This window comes from Astatotilapia calliptera, chromosome 18, assembly GCF_900246225.1.
Source record: "Astatotilapia calliptera chromosome 18, fAstCal1.2, whole genome shotgun sequence".
NCBI classification, from domain to species: domain Eukaryota; kingdom Metazoa; phylum Chordata; class Actinopteri; order Cichliformes; family Cichlidae; genus Astatotilapia; species Astatotilapia calliptera.
This window is the reverse complement of record NC_039319.1, coordinates 24,930,539-24,945,481: the sequence shown is the minus strand read 5'-3', so window position 1 is coordinate 24,945,481 and position 14,943 is coordinate 24,930,539. Positions and strand designations below refer to the sequence as shown.

Here is a 14,943-nt window from a genome sequence, read left to right as displayed (position 1 = left end):
TTTCTATCAGCTCGAAGCAGTCTGGTCATTCTCCTCTGACATCTGACATCAGCAAGTCATTTTCACAGAAAGAACTACTCCACACTGGCTATTTTCTCATTTTCTATAAACCCTAGAGATGGTTAAGTAGGAAAATCTCAGTAAATTAACAGTTCCCGAAGCATTCACACCAGCCTAGCATCACCTTTTAAGTCTATGTTAACGAGCAGCTGAATAGGTGTGCTTAATAAAACGGCGAGCTGGTGAGCTAGTCAGTATTGCATTATTGATGAACTACCCATTAGTACCTATTAATATCTTAACAATAACATAGGGCACATTGAATTTCTTTCCCGTCGATGCCTTTTATTCAGTCATCTATCCTCTGGGTTAATGCTGCTGTCAAACAGCACCTTTGTATTTACATGGTGATATATTAGATTTATAACTTTGGATTTAGATTTTATTATGTTTTGTTTTATGATATTTTAGTGATTATGGTTATATTCTAACACGGAGTGGAAAAATGTCTTTATTTTATTAAGTTATTTATGTAAAAATTAGACAGAGAACTTCTCTATTGCACCACTGCATTTTCCTTTTCAAATATAAACTTCAATTTAAAAAGACTTTTCATGTTTTAATGGATACCATTTCTCAAAGAGTTTTACTGCAGAAATGAATAGTCCACAGTTCCACTGGCTCAGGATGAAATGTACCTGTTTTCCTAAAGGATGGTACCAATCTAACTCTTCGTCCCATTGCTTCAGTTTGCATGTTTTCCTCCATCTGTTCTAGTATCTGTATCTCTGTTTTGAAAAAAGATTTGTTTTGTTAAATATAATTGCAATTTTTGTGTGGTCCATACTTATAACATATGAATATTCCAATTTAAAATCCTGGTTTTCACCTTCGGGGCTCTGTATGGTAATCACCTGCCTGCTTCACAGGGTTAGGGTCTTGCAGCCTGTGCTTGTTATCATCTCAAAATCCAGACTAAAAGCTAAAGTAATGAAGTCTTCGCAGCTCTAAGGACTCGTGAATGTGAAAACTTGTCTTGTTAAACCAGCATTTTTGTAGCTTTTTACTTTGTTTCTGTCTTATTTCAGTTGTTTTTTTTTTTTCCTTTTGATGTCCTGGTGTTTTTTTTCTGACATACAGCATTTTGTGATTTATGTCTTGGAAAATGCTCAATGAATATAATTTACTTACTTCCTTAGTTACATGTAAATACTGCAATGTAATACGTCAGCCTTTTTTTTAACTGTTTCCTTGCTTCGCTCCTTCCTTCTTTGATATGTTTTCTTTGCAGCATGTAAGGAGTTTTAAAACATCTCACATTTTGCTTTTTGACTTAATTAATAAAATACAATTTCAACAAAGGAATTGTTCTTTGTAACTTCTCCACAGCGTTATTTCTGGCCGCATTTTGGACCTTTTTTTTTTTTTTTATCCTTTCTGTGTCTGGTAATTATTTATCAGTAACTAAATCACTGTAGCTCACGGCAATTGAAATGGCTTTTCAGCACAAGTGGCCAACTTTTTAAAAAATCTCATCAACACAAGAGGGTGTTTTTTTAGCATATTGTAACAAATGCGTTCTCTTTTACTAAAAGAGCCTTTTTAGGCTTGCGTTGAGCCCTTTTATTCTTGGATTCTCTTAACTTTTCAGAACTAGAAAAAACATCCTGGATGCAGTGAATGCGCAATGAGAGCACACCTCAGTATAGTCCACACGTCTTTCAGGCCATGGGCTCTTTTGAAAAACAAATTCCTCAACCTGGTGTGTCTACACACATGCAAATAAGGGCAGCCTGGGTGTTTTCCATCACCTGTGTGATCACCTTGTCATTTACATTCTTGGTTTGTTTCGGCCCATCACATTTGAGCCAGTGGTCAACAAGGTCAGCAGGCTAAAGCATTCTAGAAATACTTATGATGACATCTATATGTATGACTTGTATGCAAGCAACAAAGTCAAATGAGAAGAGGACTCCTCCATATATAGCTCCTGGTCCGTCATGCTGTTCTTTGATGCATTAGAAAGTGAGAATGACCGCCCTGGGGTTGATGGGTTTGAACACACAGCAAAATACATTCATACAGCTGCCAAATGCTATTATTTACATTAAGTGAGATGCATCATGGAAATGTAAAATATGAAAAACATTCTCCCTCAAACAACAAAGTAGATATTAAATGAAAAGCTTAAACATTCTATTTGTGAAAGACGAAAAGTATGTAATGGACCCAATGTGAAAACAAACCTCTTGGGGTAGTTTATCACACTGTTAATGTGTGAGGGTGAAAAACTAAATAGAATTGTTTGCCCCCGATTTGTTAATTGGTTGTTTTTTAAGACTTCTCCAAGTTTTAGAGCTAGAAACGTCAATGCAAACTTGCACACACGGTTGACCAAATTAGCTACATCCCCCCAAAAATGTGTCTAAAATACGACACTGTTTGCAGTGTGTAAGTCAATATTTTGTATAGCCGTCTTTATTCTTCAACACAGCCTCTTCTTTGGATGTTGGCAGGATGTGGGGCTCGTGTTCCAGATGAGATAGAAGACAACGTTCTTTTAAACCGTGTTAAAAGTCATTGTGGTTTTGATTTGACGTATGTATATATTCTGTCGGTGACGTATGAAGGGGCGTCATTAATTCAAACCCTGATGCTATAAAAATCTGTGTATGCTTTGATTAAGTCGAAGATTAATTCCTGTCTGCGTACAGAGTGGTCTTCCCACGCGTGTATTCATTAAAATCAATTGTTTGACCAAGATCTTCTGGACCAATGGTTGTTTGTACTCTCCTTCCTCAATATTTGAACCTTAACACTGTCTTTTGTATTCTTCCCTGTTAATGTGATCCCACATTGCTTCAATAATATTGAGGTTCGGGCTCTGGGGAGGCCAATCCATGACTGTTAGTGTTCCACTGTTTTTCTATCCTGTTATGCTTTTTCTGCATATACTGTGTTTGTCATGTCATTGTCATGCTGACAAATGAAGCTTTTCAATCAGTTGCTTTCCAGATGCTATTTTTGTGTTAATAATTTCAATTTTGACAAGCTCTCCAGCACTCCTGGCTAAAATGCAGCCCTAAACCATGAGACAACCTCTGCCACATTTTACAGATGGCTGTAGACATCCCCAAGAGTTGGGAGTTTGCCTTGTAATCAGAAGGTTGCCAGTTCGAGCCCCAGCTCGGACAGTCTCGGTCGTTGTGTCCTTGGGCAAGACACTTTACCCGTTGCCTACTGGTGGTGGTCAGAGGGCCCGGCGGCGCCAGTGTCCAGCAGCCTCGCCTCTGTCAGTGCGCCCCAGGGTGGCTGTGGCTACAATGTAGCTTGCTGTCACCTGTGTGTGAATGTGTGTGTGAGTGGGTGGATGACTGGATGTGTAAAGCGCTTTGGGGTCTTTAGGGACTAGTAAAGCGCTATACAAATACAGGCCATTTACCACCATTGTATCTCTCTCCTGACCTCCTCTGTCACCAATGATGACAGTTTAACCAAAATTTTCAGTTTTGGATTTACCACTAAATTTTCAGTGCAGGTCTTGTGTGATCGTTAAAAATGGCTTCTTGACAGCCACCCTTACACTTAGACCTTTCTGATGAGGTTTGAGTGAACAGCAAATGAATCAACTGAAAGGCCAGATGACTCTCTTGGGTCCTTTGTCAGGTCTTTATTGGATTGTTTTCCTATTTCTTAAGGACACAGCTCTCAGATACTTTTCATCTGCCACCTCTTCTTTTGTCCTCTACTTGTCCATTTTCCTCAGATTTTTAAGTAAACACTGCACACCATGCTCAGATAGGCCACTTTTTGGTTAATAGCTCTTTGGGAATCATTTTTTTATTGCAAAAATGCTATTTTATTGCTGTAAACTGTGTTATCTTTGGCATTTTTTCACAGAAAGTAATGAAAACAAACTGTGTATTTTGGCTCTTTGCTAAATATGATAAGTTATGTTATGTAATATGTTAAGTACCTCTTTCATGGTTGAATGATTCATAAGTCAGTGTTATGTACTGTAAAAAAAAAAACAAAAAACAAACAAACAATGAAAAAAATCCTCTGAAAATTATCAGGTAAAAGGAGTGAATTGAAATATCCAAAGAAAAATTTAAAAGGCCCATCATAAAGCCTGGAGATGTATTTCTCGGACTGCATTGGGAAAATCACGCGGGACTCTGGCTTCTTGGAAGCATAATATGAAGAAATGAGGGGTAGCTCAAGACTTTTGCACAACACAATATAGTAATGGTTACACAGCATCTGCCCAACACCAGCATGTTAGCGTTCCCACTGTTGGCATTCCAGGCTAGCATTAGCATTTAGATTGAGACTTTAATTTTCTGTCAGCACAGATTGGCTCTTGCGGTAGACTAATCTAAGAACATAAAACATTTCTATCACAACACTTGAAGGCATACCAATAAATCAGAGCTGACTTGTGCTATTGTCACATAACACTGCTAATATGCAAATGGAAGGATGACGAGGCTTCTCCTTAACAGCAGATTTGTTTATGGATATTTGCATATGGCCAGGATCTTCCAGAGCTTCCTGATCACCGATCATTAGTTTAGTTAAATCATATTCTAAATCTCGCATGTTGTGCTTTGCCACAGCAGGCCCTGTATCCTATATTCTTAATTAGGCTCATTTTTGTTTTTTTGTTTTTTTTTTGTAAAGAAAAGAAAAGAAAAGAAAAACAACTTGATTGCAGTTCTTACTAAGCAGCAAATAAATGACTGTAAGAAATTCATGTGCTGGAATTATTTATTTATTCAGCCTTGGTGTGATGCAAGTATCTCCCATGTCTAGGTTAATGTTGGTCAACAGTTAGTAGAATTGAAATCACAGTCAAGCTCTCTCTTCCTCAAGGTACCGCAGACATGGACGGATGCCCTGTCTCTCCCAACAATAACACTTTGCATACAGATTTCCATATATTCCACTCGTGCTGGGCGTGGGTCATTTAGATTTGTTCACTCACTCGACTCTCTCATTTCCAAACAATCACAACCCCATCTTCAGTCTGGCAGGATCTTATCTCTGTCTCCCTTTGTAGAGGACGAGGAGATGGCGATAAAGTGAGTTACTGCATATTTGATTATTCGGCCTTTACCATTTTCAGCAGGAAACAACTTACAGCAGCCATGTGGAAAATGCCAAAAGGCTTTCCATTCACTGCAAGTCTAACTTTGGACTGTGTCTATTTCTGAAGGGGTCTTGTATTGATAGGAGGTTGCTCTCAGGTGCTTGATGCATTTAACAAATCTTTGAGATGTCTTAAAAAGACCCTTTGCAGGTACGGTTTGCAGGCGGGGTGTTGTAATGTGGGGGGTCACAGACATTTGGGCTAGTGATAGATCTTAATGCTCTTTTCAAGGGTAGATTCTGTTGCTTTCCCACGGATCCACTTGGGGATGTTGAGACTTGGAGTGAGTCTGTGGACAAAGTCCTCAGCTGTAAAGGTGAGAGTCTCTTCTGATTCTGTATGATATATATTTGCTTGCATGTGCATGGTTCCCACTCGCTTACTCTGGTCTGTGACTTTTAGCCGGGCAGATAGCTTTCCGGGAGTTCCTGAAGTCAGAGTACAGCGAGGAGAATATACTGTTTTGGCTCGACTGCGAGGAGTACAAAAAGATTAAGACAGTCCCAGAGATGATCTCCTCCGCCAACCGGATCTACTCTGAGTTTGTCCAAACAGAAGCACCAAGACAGGTAAATAATCTGAGCATATAAAACAGGATTTTGCTGGAATTAAATTTTCATATTAATTTTTTAGCAGTTAGTAGATCTATAGTCGCATAGCATCTGCAATAAAACTGTGCATTTCATGGTGGTAAAATTGCAGAAATGTAAGCAGATTTCTGTGCAGACAGACAGCAGGTGATGATGGAAGGAACAGCTGTAATGTAGTTTTTGTATGACATTGCTTGATTCCAGATCAACATAGACTGCAGTACAAGAGAAAGCATTACAAATAACATCTCCAAGCCGACCCTGACTTCGTTTGATACAGCTCAGAAGCACATTTACAGTCTGTTGGCCAGGGATTGCTACCCGCGGTTCCTAAAATCTGACATCTATCAGGGACTCCTGAGGAGAAACGATTCAAGGTGACTGTATTAAAAATGACGGCCTCTCAGGCCGAGGCTCATGATGTCTTCAGCTCAATTCTGATCTGCTGTAGCACTCTTTGATTTCAGCGTGGATAACAGGTTTATCCTATACAATCCAGATCCTTAGTCTAGTGGAGGTGGGGGGTTTTCTTAGTCTGTGTGATTTAGTAGCTTAAGTTGAATTTACAGCTTGTATTATACTTTATCCCTTAATTAAGTAAAAAAAAAAGTGCCTATAAGTCTTTTCTTTTGTTTTCTCCCCTCCCACATACAGTTAATAATGAAGATAATTCCTTTATTGTAAAGTATTATCAACGCTTTATATAACACTTCGTGCAAATATAAACTGTCTTACGCTCTGAGAACTTCCACTTTCTTATGCGAATAAATATTGTTACATTTCTGCCTCAGTTTTGTGTTCTATGGAACGTTTTCTTGTCTGCTTTGCATGCACTTCTTGAAATATCAAAAAACAAAACCTGACATCCGGGTGTGGTCTTTTTGTATGCAATGCAAATCACCTGGGTTACTGTAATGTGGTCATTTGTCACACAAACAGCAGATGGCAACAGAGTTCTTTACATCCTTCATTAAACAAGAAGCACAGCCTGGGGACAATGAAATACTTGAGACTTCCACTAAAGTTTGTGTGTCATCTGCTCGGCAGTTTTAAGAAGTCAGAGCGTTTACGTGAAGAGGAACTGCATGAATCAGGAGTCTGAATCTACATTTGCCTCATCAGACGCGGGCTTGTGGGTGTGCACTTTCAGTCACAACTAAGTTAGTTTCATGTTATCCCTAAAAAGTATTTTATATCCCTTCAAAATGTTGTGAGGTAGTACAGTTTTTAGAAAGTATGACACAGTTCTCCTCTGCGTTTGTTTATTTCTGGCAGGGACAGGGTGAACTTTACTAGCTCATATAATAGTCTATGCAAAAATAATGCAAATGGAAGAGAGCACACTAAAAAACAGGCTCTCTATTACTTTGTATTTAGACATAATGTTCAGGTCCACAAAAACAAGATAAAAAAGAGAAAATGTTCATATGAAGGTAATATGAATCAACATAATGAATGTCAAGTACAAAATACCACTTTTTCACTGATGTCCCTTTTTTTGTTTGGAAAGTGGATGTGGGCGCAGCATGGTTTCTCCGTGTGACTACTCAGTGGTGGATGGACATTTTTTTTTCAGTTTCTGTTGGTAGTACTGAGTGTGAGGTCTGGCGGGGGGATTTATTTTAAGAGCTGTTTCAGATGTTTGAAAGACAGCGTTCTGTTTTGTGCAGACATATTGCCGCAACTTCCTCTTCTTTGAGACAACGCTGGTGGCTTTCACCTCTTTGTGGGAGGAAGACTAAGTTCACTGCGTTTGAAAAACAGGGTGTTTGCTCTACACACGCATTCATGAAGAAATGTGTAGCCGAGCAAAAACTGCAGGATACTGAGCGCAGGAAGTGATAAAGACAAAAACGAAAGGTTCTGAAGAAGGTTTGGGTTCTCACAGTCACAACATTTGGAGGAAATTCACGGATGGGTGTTGCGACCGGTAAAGAAAATGAGATAACAATAACAGTAATGTCACCACAGGCACATCTGCATTTTGACAGAAAGTGTTTCCTGTCACTCACAAGAAAAGTACAGACAAAGCACTGTATACCTCAGGAGAAACTGATTACATTTACCGCTACACATGAATGAGGTTATGTACAGCTCCTTTTTTTTTTCACAGACAAGACTGTTGTTAGTTGCTCTTTTCCCCTCCATGCATTCTTAACATGTTCTTAACATTTGTTAACTCTTCAGCAGCCAGCGGCTTTCAGTTGATTTCACAACAGAGGGAATCTTGTGAAATCGTGCGAACATCTAATGTCAGCCTAATGTCATTATGGCTGCCATAAAGACATTAGGATTCATTCTTTTAGCTGAGAGCGTAGATTTACTGAAACTTTACAGGAAAACATTACAAGTGAGTGAGGTGAAAGAGTAGTATGACGCTGAAATCAAAAGCAGATGATGAAAACAAATGAAAAGTTATCGTTAAAAATCTCCAATAGCAGACTACCAGGTACAGTAAAGCAGCTGAGAGAGGCTTTTTGCTATAAGCCAGGCTGCTACATCAGTACTAAACTAAAATACTTCAGCAACTGCTGGGTGATTTTTTATTTTATTCATTTGTTGATGCTTGTTGATGATTTCCAGACAATAAATTCAACTCTATCTTTCTTCCCACGTTAGCTTTCTGTCTTAAGAACACACGAACGACAACAGATTAAAATTAGCTTGTAATGCTAACCTTTTCTTTTCTTTGGCGCTATCATTAGTCATATGAGCAAATAAATGAACTTAAAGTGCCCCAATGGCACGGCATGTTTTTCAATACTGCTAGACAGACTGCTGTGGGAACAGACAAGAGCCATATTTGTAGCATACTGAATAGCATTAGCATTGCAGTCATGCTAGGATGCTGAAAGTGGCACTCTTGGTTCAAACACCATGGGTCCTGATGACTGTCACTTTGTCTTTGCCCTTAAATGTGGCTTTTAAACAAGTGAAACAGCAAAGGGGTGTACCAAGAAACTAACCAACAGTGTTCATCTGTGAAGCACGCTTATATCTGCTGAGTCATTTTACAAGATACAAAAGGAAGACAGAGAGCAACGCTGACCCATTTTTTAGAGCAGCTAGAACCCTTAATAACTGGTTTCCAAGTAAAAAGGATTTTAGAGTCAATTAGTGAATGACAGCTGTAAGGAAACCTCAACTCTTCTCAGAGATGCAGGGTTAGCAGCTGTTTGGCCTTCTTCTTGTTGAGGATTTAGTTATACACTACAAGAACTATGATGCAATATGATGAGGCATAACTGGAGCATAAGTGGACAATCTTCATTCATACATTTTTTGTACATTTCACAATAAAATCTCATCTGTTTAATGATAATAATAAGCTAATAATAGAAAGTACTACTATTTAATATTTGACACACCAAGTGGCTCCAGAAATTAAAACATACATGAATTGTCCAAAGAAAAAGAAAGAAAAAGAGGAAACAACTGTTAAAGCAGTTCATAAAATGTTATTAAGGTCTCATAAAGGTGTAACCTAACTGACTAGTATTTCATTGTAAAGTTAACAGTCATTAAAAAGGGGGGGGGGGGAGAAGAAGAAGAAGTTGACCTACATCTCCCACATGAAGTGCTTATCTATGTTATCTGTTGCTTACATCACTGGGATTAAACTGGGGCACAAAAAGAGAGGAACTAAAACTGAAATGTATATAAATTTATGAATACAAAGGGGTTACTGGAATTTTAAAAACACTTTAGACCTCCAGAGAACAGATGAAAGGTTCCTGTCAACAAAGAAGCAGGAAGTAAAGAGTGAAACAGTTTCACGACTTGTTGTCTCTCAAGAGGTTTTGTTGGAAGACAGGGGAAAGCCAAACTGTCACAGCTCACAGGCCTGGGGAAGGATTAAGGATGCTAATCGAGGACGTTAGTAGTTTTTCCTCCATGATGTTGACCGATGTCAGGTTTTAGATCAAAATGTTTCCCGAGCTTTACGTTTCTAAAACAGAGATTGTGTTATACTTTCTGTGCCTGAGCTTCAATTGTGTCTAAAATGGAAACACTGAGGGGGCTTAGTGGTCTAAGCATCACACCACATAACCCACACTGTCCGTGGTTTGGTTCCGACATGTGACCTTTGTCGTCCCCCTCTCTTTCCCCCATGTTTCCTCTCTGCCTCCACCGGCAAGAGATTGTAAACAGAAACAAAACCCGTATTACAAAAGTCTGCCAAAAGACACAAGAGAAATTTACCACAAAGTGGTGCATAATATATGAGGCAGTGTTTGAGCCGCAGTTAAAGTAGATACAAAAGAGGCAGCATGTCAGCTGTTCTTGCATCATCTGACATTGAATCTTGAATTTCTTCACCATATGGGTGTTAAAATACTCATTTATAGAAAGGTTAGGTGTCATGTGGGAGATTTATGAAACCATATAACATAGCTGGTTTGATTTGATTGCACAATCAGCTGCAAACACCAAAGGGGGGGATAAACTTTTACTAAGTAACTCCCACAATGGCAAATTCAGTTCAGTTTGGTTCAGTTTAATAAAACTTGCTTTAAGGTGCTTTGTATTGTAATATAGAGACCCCACAATAATAGAGAGAAACCCCATCAATCAAGCGAGCCCCTCTGTGCAAGTATAGTGCGAGTATAATAACTTCAGTTTTATCTGAATTTAGAAGCAAGTTTGCTTAGGCTTCTGCCCCCGCAACCCAGCCTCGGATAAAGCGGATGAAGATGGATGGATGGATGGATGGATGGATGGATGGATAGAAGCAAGTAGCAAATGCTACTAAAGAACGAAGGTCTTCAGTTAGCTTTGACAAATTTACAAATAGCCAAAGCAGAACTATGATATTGCGTCAGGTCAATTTATGTTTATTTAAGATTTAGCAAATAGAGCCGTGGTGTCAAAGTCACTTTGGTTCCTGGTTTAGATGTACCCCAATTTGATATTAAGTGGGCAGATCAGTAAAAGAGCTGCACAATAACCTAACTTTCTTTTCATGTGATGCAGTACAAGGAAAGTTCACATTTAATAAGCCATTCATATTAAATGTGAGATATCTTATTACCTGTAGTTTAAGGAGCTTGAAAAAGAGAGCAACTTGACTTCTTCAAGCTTTTGTGAAGACATTTCAGCTCTCATCCAAAAGGCTTCTTCAGTTGTAAAACAAAAGGTAGAGGGTCACAGGTATTTAATACCTAGTGGCGGCTGTCCCTAAGAGGTACTCACTATTAATCACATGAGCCAAGGTTTGAACAAAGGCGTGGGTGATACCACTGGAGGTTTCAGGTGTAACCACTGTGAGATCTCGCGCTTCTCTATCATGTGACCTGTTGAGGTCACCTGATGCAAGATGTGACTTGGGGTTGAGACACCTGGGAAGCGAGCTCATGACTGCACTGTAGGTGGCAGACAGTTGGTGACATAATCCACTCCTTCTGTTCAATAATGGTCGTTCACAGGGATGTAGATGGCCTCTTTTACTTGTCTTTCTCTGTCCAAAATGTGAACGTTGGCGTCCTTAAAAGAGTGACCTTTGTCAGTTGGGTGCAGATGTTCAACTGAGTCTTGTACAGTTGAAGTGGCTGACCGCTTGGTTTCTCCAGTGTAGAGGTCCGAGCACTCCTTGACGCACTGCACAGCGTGGACTGGATTCCTTAACTTGTGTTTGGAAGTTTTGTCCTTGGGATAAACCAGTTTTTGTCTGAGTATGTGGCTGGGTCCGAAGTGCACTGAGATGTCGTGCTTAGAGAAAACTCACCTGAGTTTCTCTGATGAACCTGATGCATAAGGGATGACAACATTGTTCTGCTTGTCACTCTGTTTCTTGCTAGTTGTTGTCTGACCTTTACTGTGGATCATTACTGATTTGATGAAGGCCCAGTTGAAATTACGACATGTTGTAAGTGTTTTCTTTAGGTGTGTGTTTCTTTTTGTTTCCTTCGGACTCAGAGGTAATGTTTTCTGCCCGGTGTTGCAGGGTCCTGATAACCCCAAGTTTGTATTCCAGAGGGTGGTGGCAGTCAAAGAGTAGCTACTGGTCTGTATGTGTGTTGGCTTCCCGTAAACTTCAGTGTTGAGGCTTACATCCAACTTTTTTCACACCTTGCCTCATCACATGAGGCAAGGTGTCAAAAGGGACAGCCCCCACTTAGAACTTCCATGTCCTGGATGACTGAGAATCTACAGAGACTTATTAACCATACATAAGAAAAGTACAAACCTTCACATGTGTTGTAAAACTATTCTTTTACTTTTTATGATTGAAACAGTTTGTCAAGATCTAGACATATCTTTTTATTCTTTCCATGCATTTTCATAACCATGCTACAAGATCATTTTTACACTTGCAAAGCCAATGGGCTGAGTTTCACTCTTTGTCCATGTTTGACATTCCTGTATTAGAGGCTAGAGCTCATGGTGGTGTACGCACAATTGTAGCGCCAGACTCTCTGACTGTAGTGAACTCAGAGGTTATCATTTTCAAATGCAGGAACGTGTTTCTTCTTTAAAAAATACAATATATATTTCAAGAGAGCAGAGGAATTTCTGCATTTAACTGGACACCGCTGCTTTAGCTAATGCAAAGATGCAGTCTTTCGTTATCTCGGTGGATTTTTTGGCCCATATAATGCAAATGACCAACAAGGCTAAGGAGCAAGAACATGCTATGTTTAAATTTGACTGTGAGAGCTGAAATAGCCTCAGCATCTAGTTCACTAATGTTTCCAAAAGTTAGAACAGTGGTACTGGCTCTCGAGGCAAAGTGGAATAGAGATTAAAGCATTTGCTTATCTGCTGCAGAAATTTCCACTGGCCTATTTGCATCCACTGACTTTAAACCAAACAAGTAATGATGCACGTTTGAGTACAGTATGAACAGAAACCTGTAGCTATTTGCTGTCTGTCTGTTTGCTCGTTTGCGTCATTCCCCAACTTCCTCTTTGTCGTGTGGTTGCTGCAGAATGTGACGTTCGTCTCTGCAGATATATAAAGGCAACGCTGCGCGGGCTCGTCAAACAGACGCAGTTAGAGATCTCATAACTCTCTAAGAGCCCAACATTTAGTCATACATGTGCAAAGAATTGTTGCCATGCCAGGTTTAGTCACATCTCCAACAAAGGAGCTTCAGCAAATCAACATGGACACTGACAACAAGAAGACAGAGAAATACAGGTAAAATTTATTCTGGCCAATCAATATCATTACATCTGGTCTTGTTTTTGTTTGAATATAAGTAAAATAACTTTTGTTCATTTCTGTTTGATTAACCAGAGGGGGAAACCTGAAGTATCGGCTGCAGCGTAAATCATCCCAAACAACAAAAACTGAGGGGTAAGTGAGAAAAAACTCAACTACAAGCTAAAAGCAAACCCTGCTCATATTTTATGCTTCATGTATGGATAACTGTGCTAACTTTATTCTCCTCGTTTACAGGCTTTGTTTTGAAGATATGTCTCAGTGGTCACAATCACTTGAGAGGCTTCTTTCATCCAAATGTAAGTTAATCAATACACTGTCTCAGACTCATCTTAGTCACTAAATGTCGAAAAACAATGGCTAACTGCAGATCTTTTTTTTACCATCTTTAGATGGAATGAAGATATTCCAGGCATTCCTGAAGTCGGAGTTCAGTGATGAAAACATTGAGTTTTGGGTGGTTTGTGAGGAGTTTAAGAAGATAAGAAATTCCTTCAGGATGTCATCCAGGGCAAAAAAGATCTTCAAACGCTACATTCAAGCTGAATCTCCCAGAGAGGTATGTAGCTCTTGATAATCCAGACAGATTTATGGCACTTTACAGAACAAGGAGCGCTGGCTGCTTTAGTTTTTCTTCATTGGTCCTCATTATGTTTCCTCTGCTTCCAGATCAACATTGATCAAAAGACGAGGGAAAGGATCCAGCAGAACATAGAGGCGCCTTCTACAGTGTGTTTTGATGACGCTCAAAAGATCGTCTACGGGTTAATGGAGAGGGACTCTTACCCACGTTTCCTCAAGTCTGACATTTACAGGACTTTAACGGACTCCACATCACAATCGGTGAACATGTAAAAAGAAGTGGAGCCTGAGACTTTGTGTGTGTAAAAGCTGGACTTTGACGCTACGCCCAGTACTGGACTACCTGAGAGGAGCCGTGACGTCTGCTTGTTTGTCCTGAGACTGGTGGTGATGGACACCAAAACTAAACCCAGTTTATTTCCATTACATTCATACTTTTCTAAAGAGTTGGAAAATAAATTGGGAGTGGCTAAGACCTCATCTGAACTTGTTAAAAAGACTTAGCCGGCACTTTAGTGAAAATCTGTGAGAAGAGTTTGCTAAGAAGCAGACAGTGTGCTTGGAAATGCTGTGTACAGGTCACGACTGCTTTCCCAAAACGCCACAGTTCTCTAAAGAGAATGCTGGGGACTTTCTGAGTGAGGCACCAGGAAGCATGTGTGGTCAACGCCATCCACACAAAATGAAACTGCACAGTCCGATATCTGCACATGCACATCATCTGAAGTTTATTGTTATTTCACTAAAGCAATAAAAAAGTAGATGTATCTAGATGTGGATATTATGCACAGCCTTGTGAATTTAACATTTTTTACATAGTGACATCAGTGCTGACACAGTAAGCCGATACATTGTAATGATAGTAATCTATTATAAGCTATATGTTAAAAAAAATGTATTCCAGTTTGCGAATGTGAATAATAAATGGGTTTGTGACAAATAATAAAAACAAACTGTTTTAAATGTACATTGTGACTACATGGTTTTTTTGAGACACAAAGAAGAGCTGCTTAAGCTTTAGTTAAACACCTTTTTAAGAATACAGGAAGTGACTTAGTCAGCAGTTCATTCATTTCTTTTTCTCAGTCATTCATAAACTGTCTCACAGTTATAGTATTTACTACCCAGTGGGTTTATGATATGTAGAACAGCACAACGTACCAGGACACCTAATCTTGAAACTGTGGCCTCATTTCTTTTCCATGTTATATAAGTAATTCTTTTTAACTGTTTTTAAGAAAAAATCCTTTGCACAGGATGTAAACAGGAAGCAGCTGGCCTCATATAACTACGTTAGCTTAGTTTAGCTCAATGCAAACACACTGAAAATTAGGAGGACCTCGAGAGCCTAATCGTTTTGTTTGTTTCCTTTGTTTTGCTTTTTTGACAATTATTTTAAAGTAGCAAGTTTAGTAATCATGTTTTGCTGAGCCAGCAGGGTTTTTAAAAAATCCC

General features: G+C 39.2%; 2 protein-coding genes across 3 annotated transcripts; both read left to right on the top strand.

The window, feature by feature from the left end:
- Positions 1 to 5,023: 5,023 nt before the first annotated feature.
- On the top strand, positions 5,024 to 6,351 carry rgs1 (regulator of G protein signaling 1). Of its 2 annotated transcripts, XM_026149839.1 has the most exons (5): positions 5,024 to 5,084; positions 5,219 to 5,302; positions 5,389 to 5,468; positions 5,555 to 5,721; positions 5,947 to 6,351. In XM_026149839.1, the coding sequence occupies exons 1-5, from the start codon at positions 5,074 to 5,076 to the stop codon at positions 6,121 to 6,123; spliced, it is 519 nt and encodes a 172-aa protein (XP_026005624.1). In that variant the 5' UTR covers positions 5,024 to 5,073; the 3' UTR covers positions 6,124 to 6,351. The 2 variants fall into 2 exon arrangements, with proteins under 2 accessions (XP_026005624.1, XP_026005625.1); XM_026149840.1 differs by lacking the exon at positions 5,219 to 5,302.
- A 6,364-nt stretch (positions 6,352 to 12,715) lies between these two features.
- LOC113010657 (regulator of G-protein signaling 13-like) lies at positions 12,716 to 14,455 on the top strand. The gene is made up of 5 exons (XM_026149836.1): positions 12,716 to 12,882; positions 12,982 to 13,041; positions 13,144 to 13,205; positions 13,299 to 13,465; positions 13,576 to 14,455. Exons 1-5 carry the CDS (start codon positions 12,800 to 12,802, stop codon positions 13,759 to 13,761), a joined length of 558 nt encoding a protein of 185 aa, XP_026005621.1. The 5' UTR covers positions 12,716 to 12,799; the 3' UTR covers positions 13,762 to 14,455.
- Positions 14,456 to 14,943: the final 488 nt, after the last annotated feature.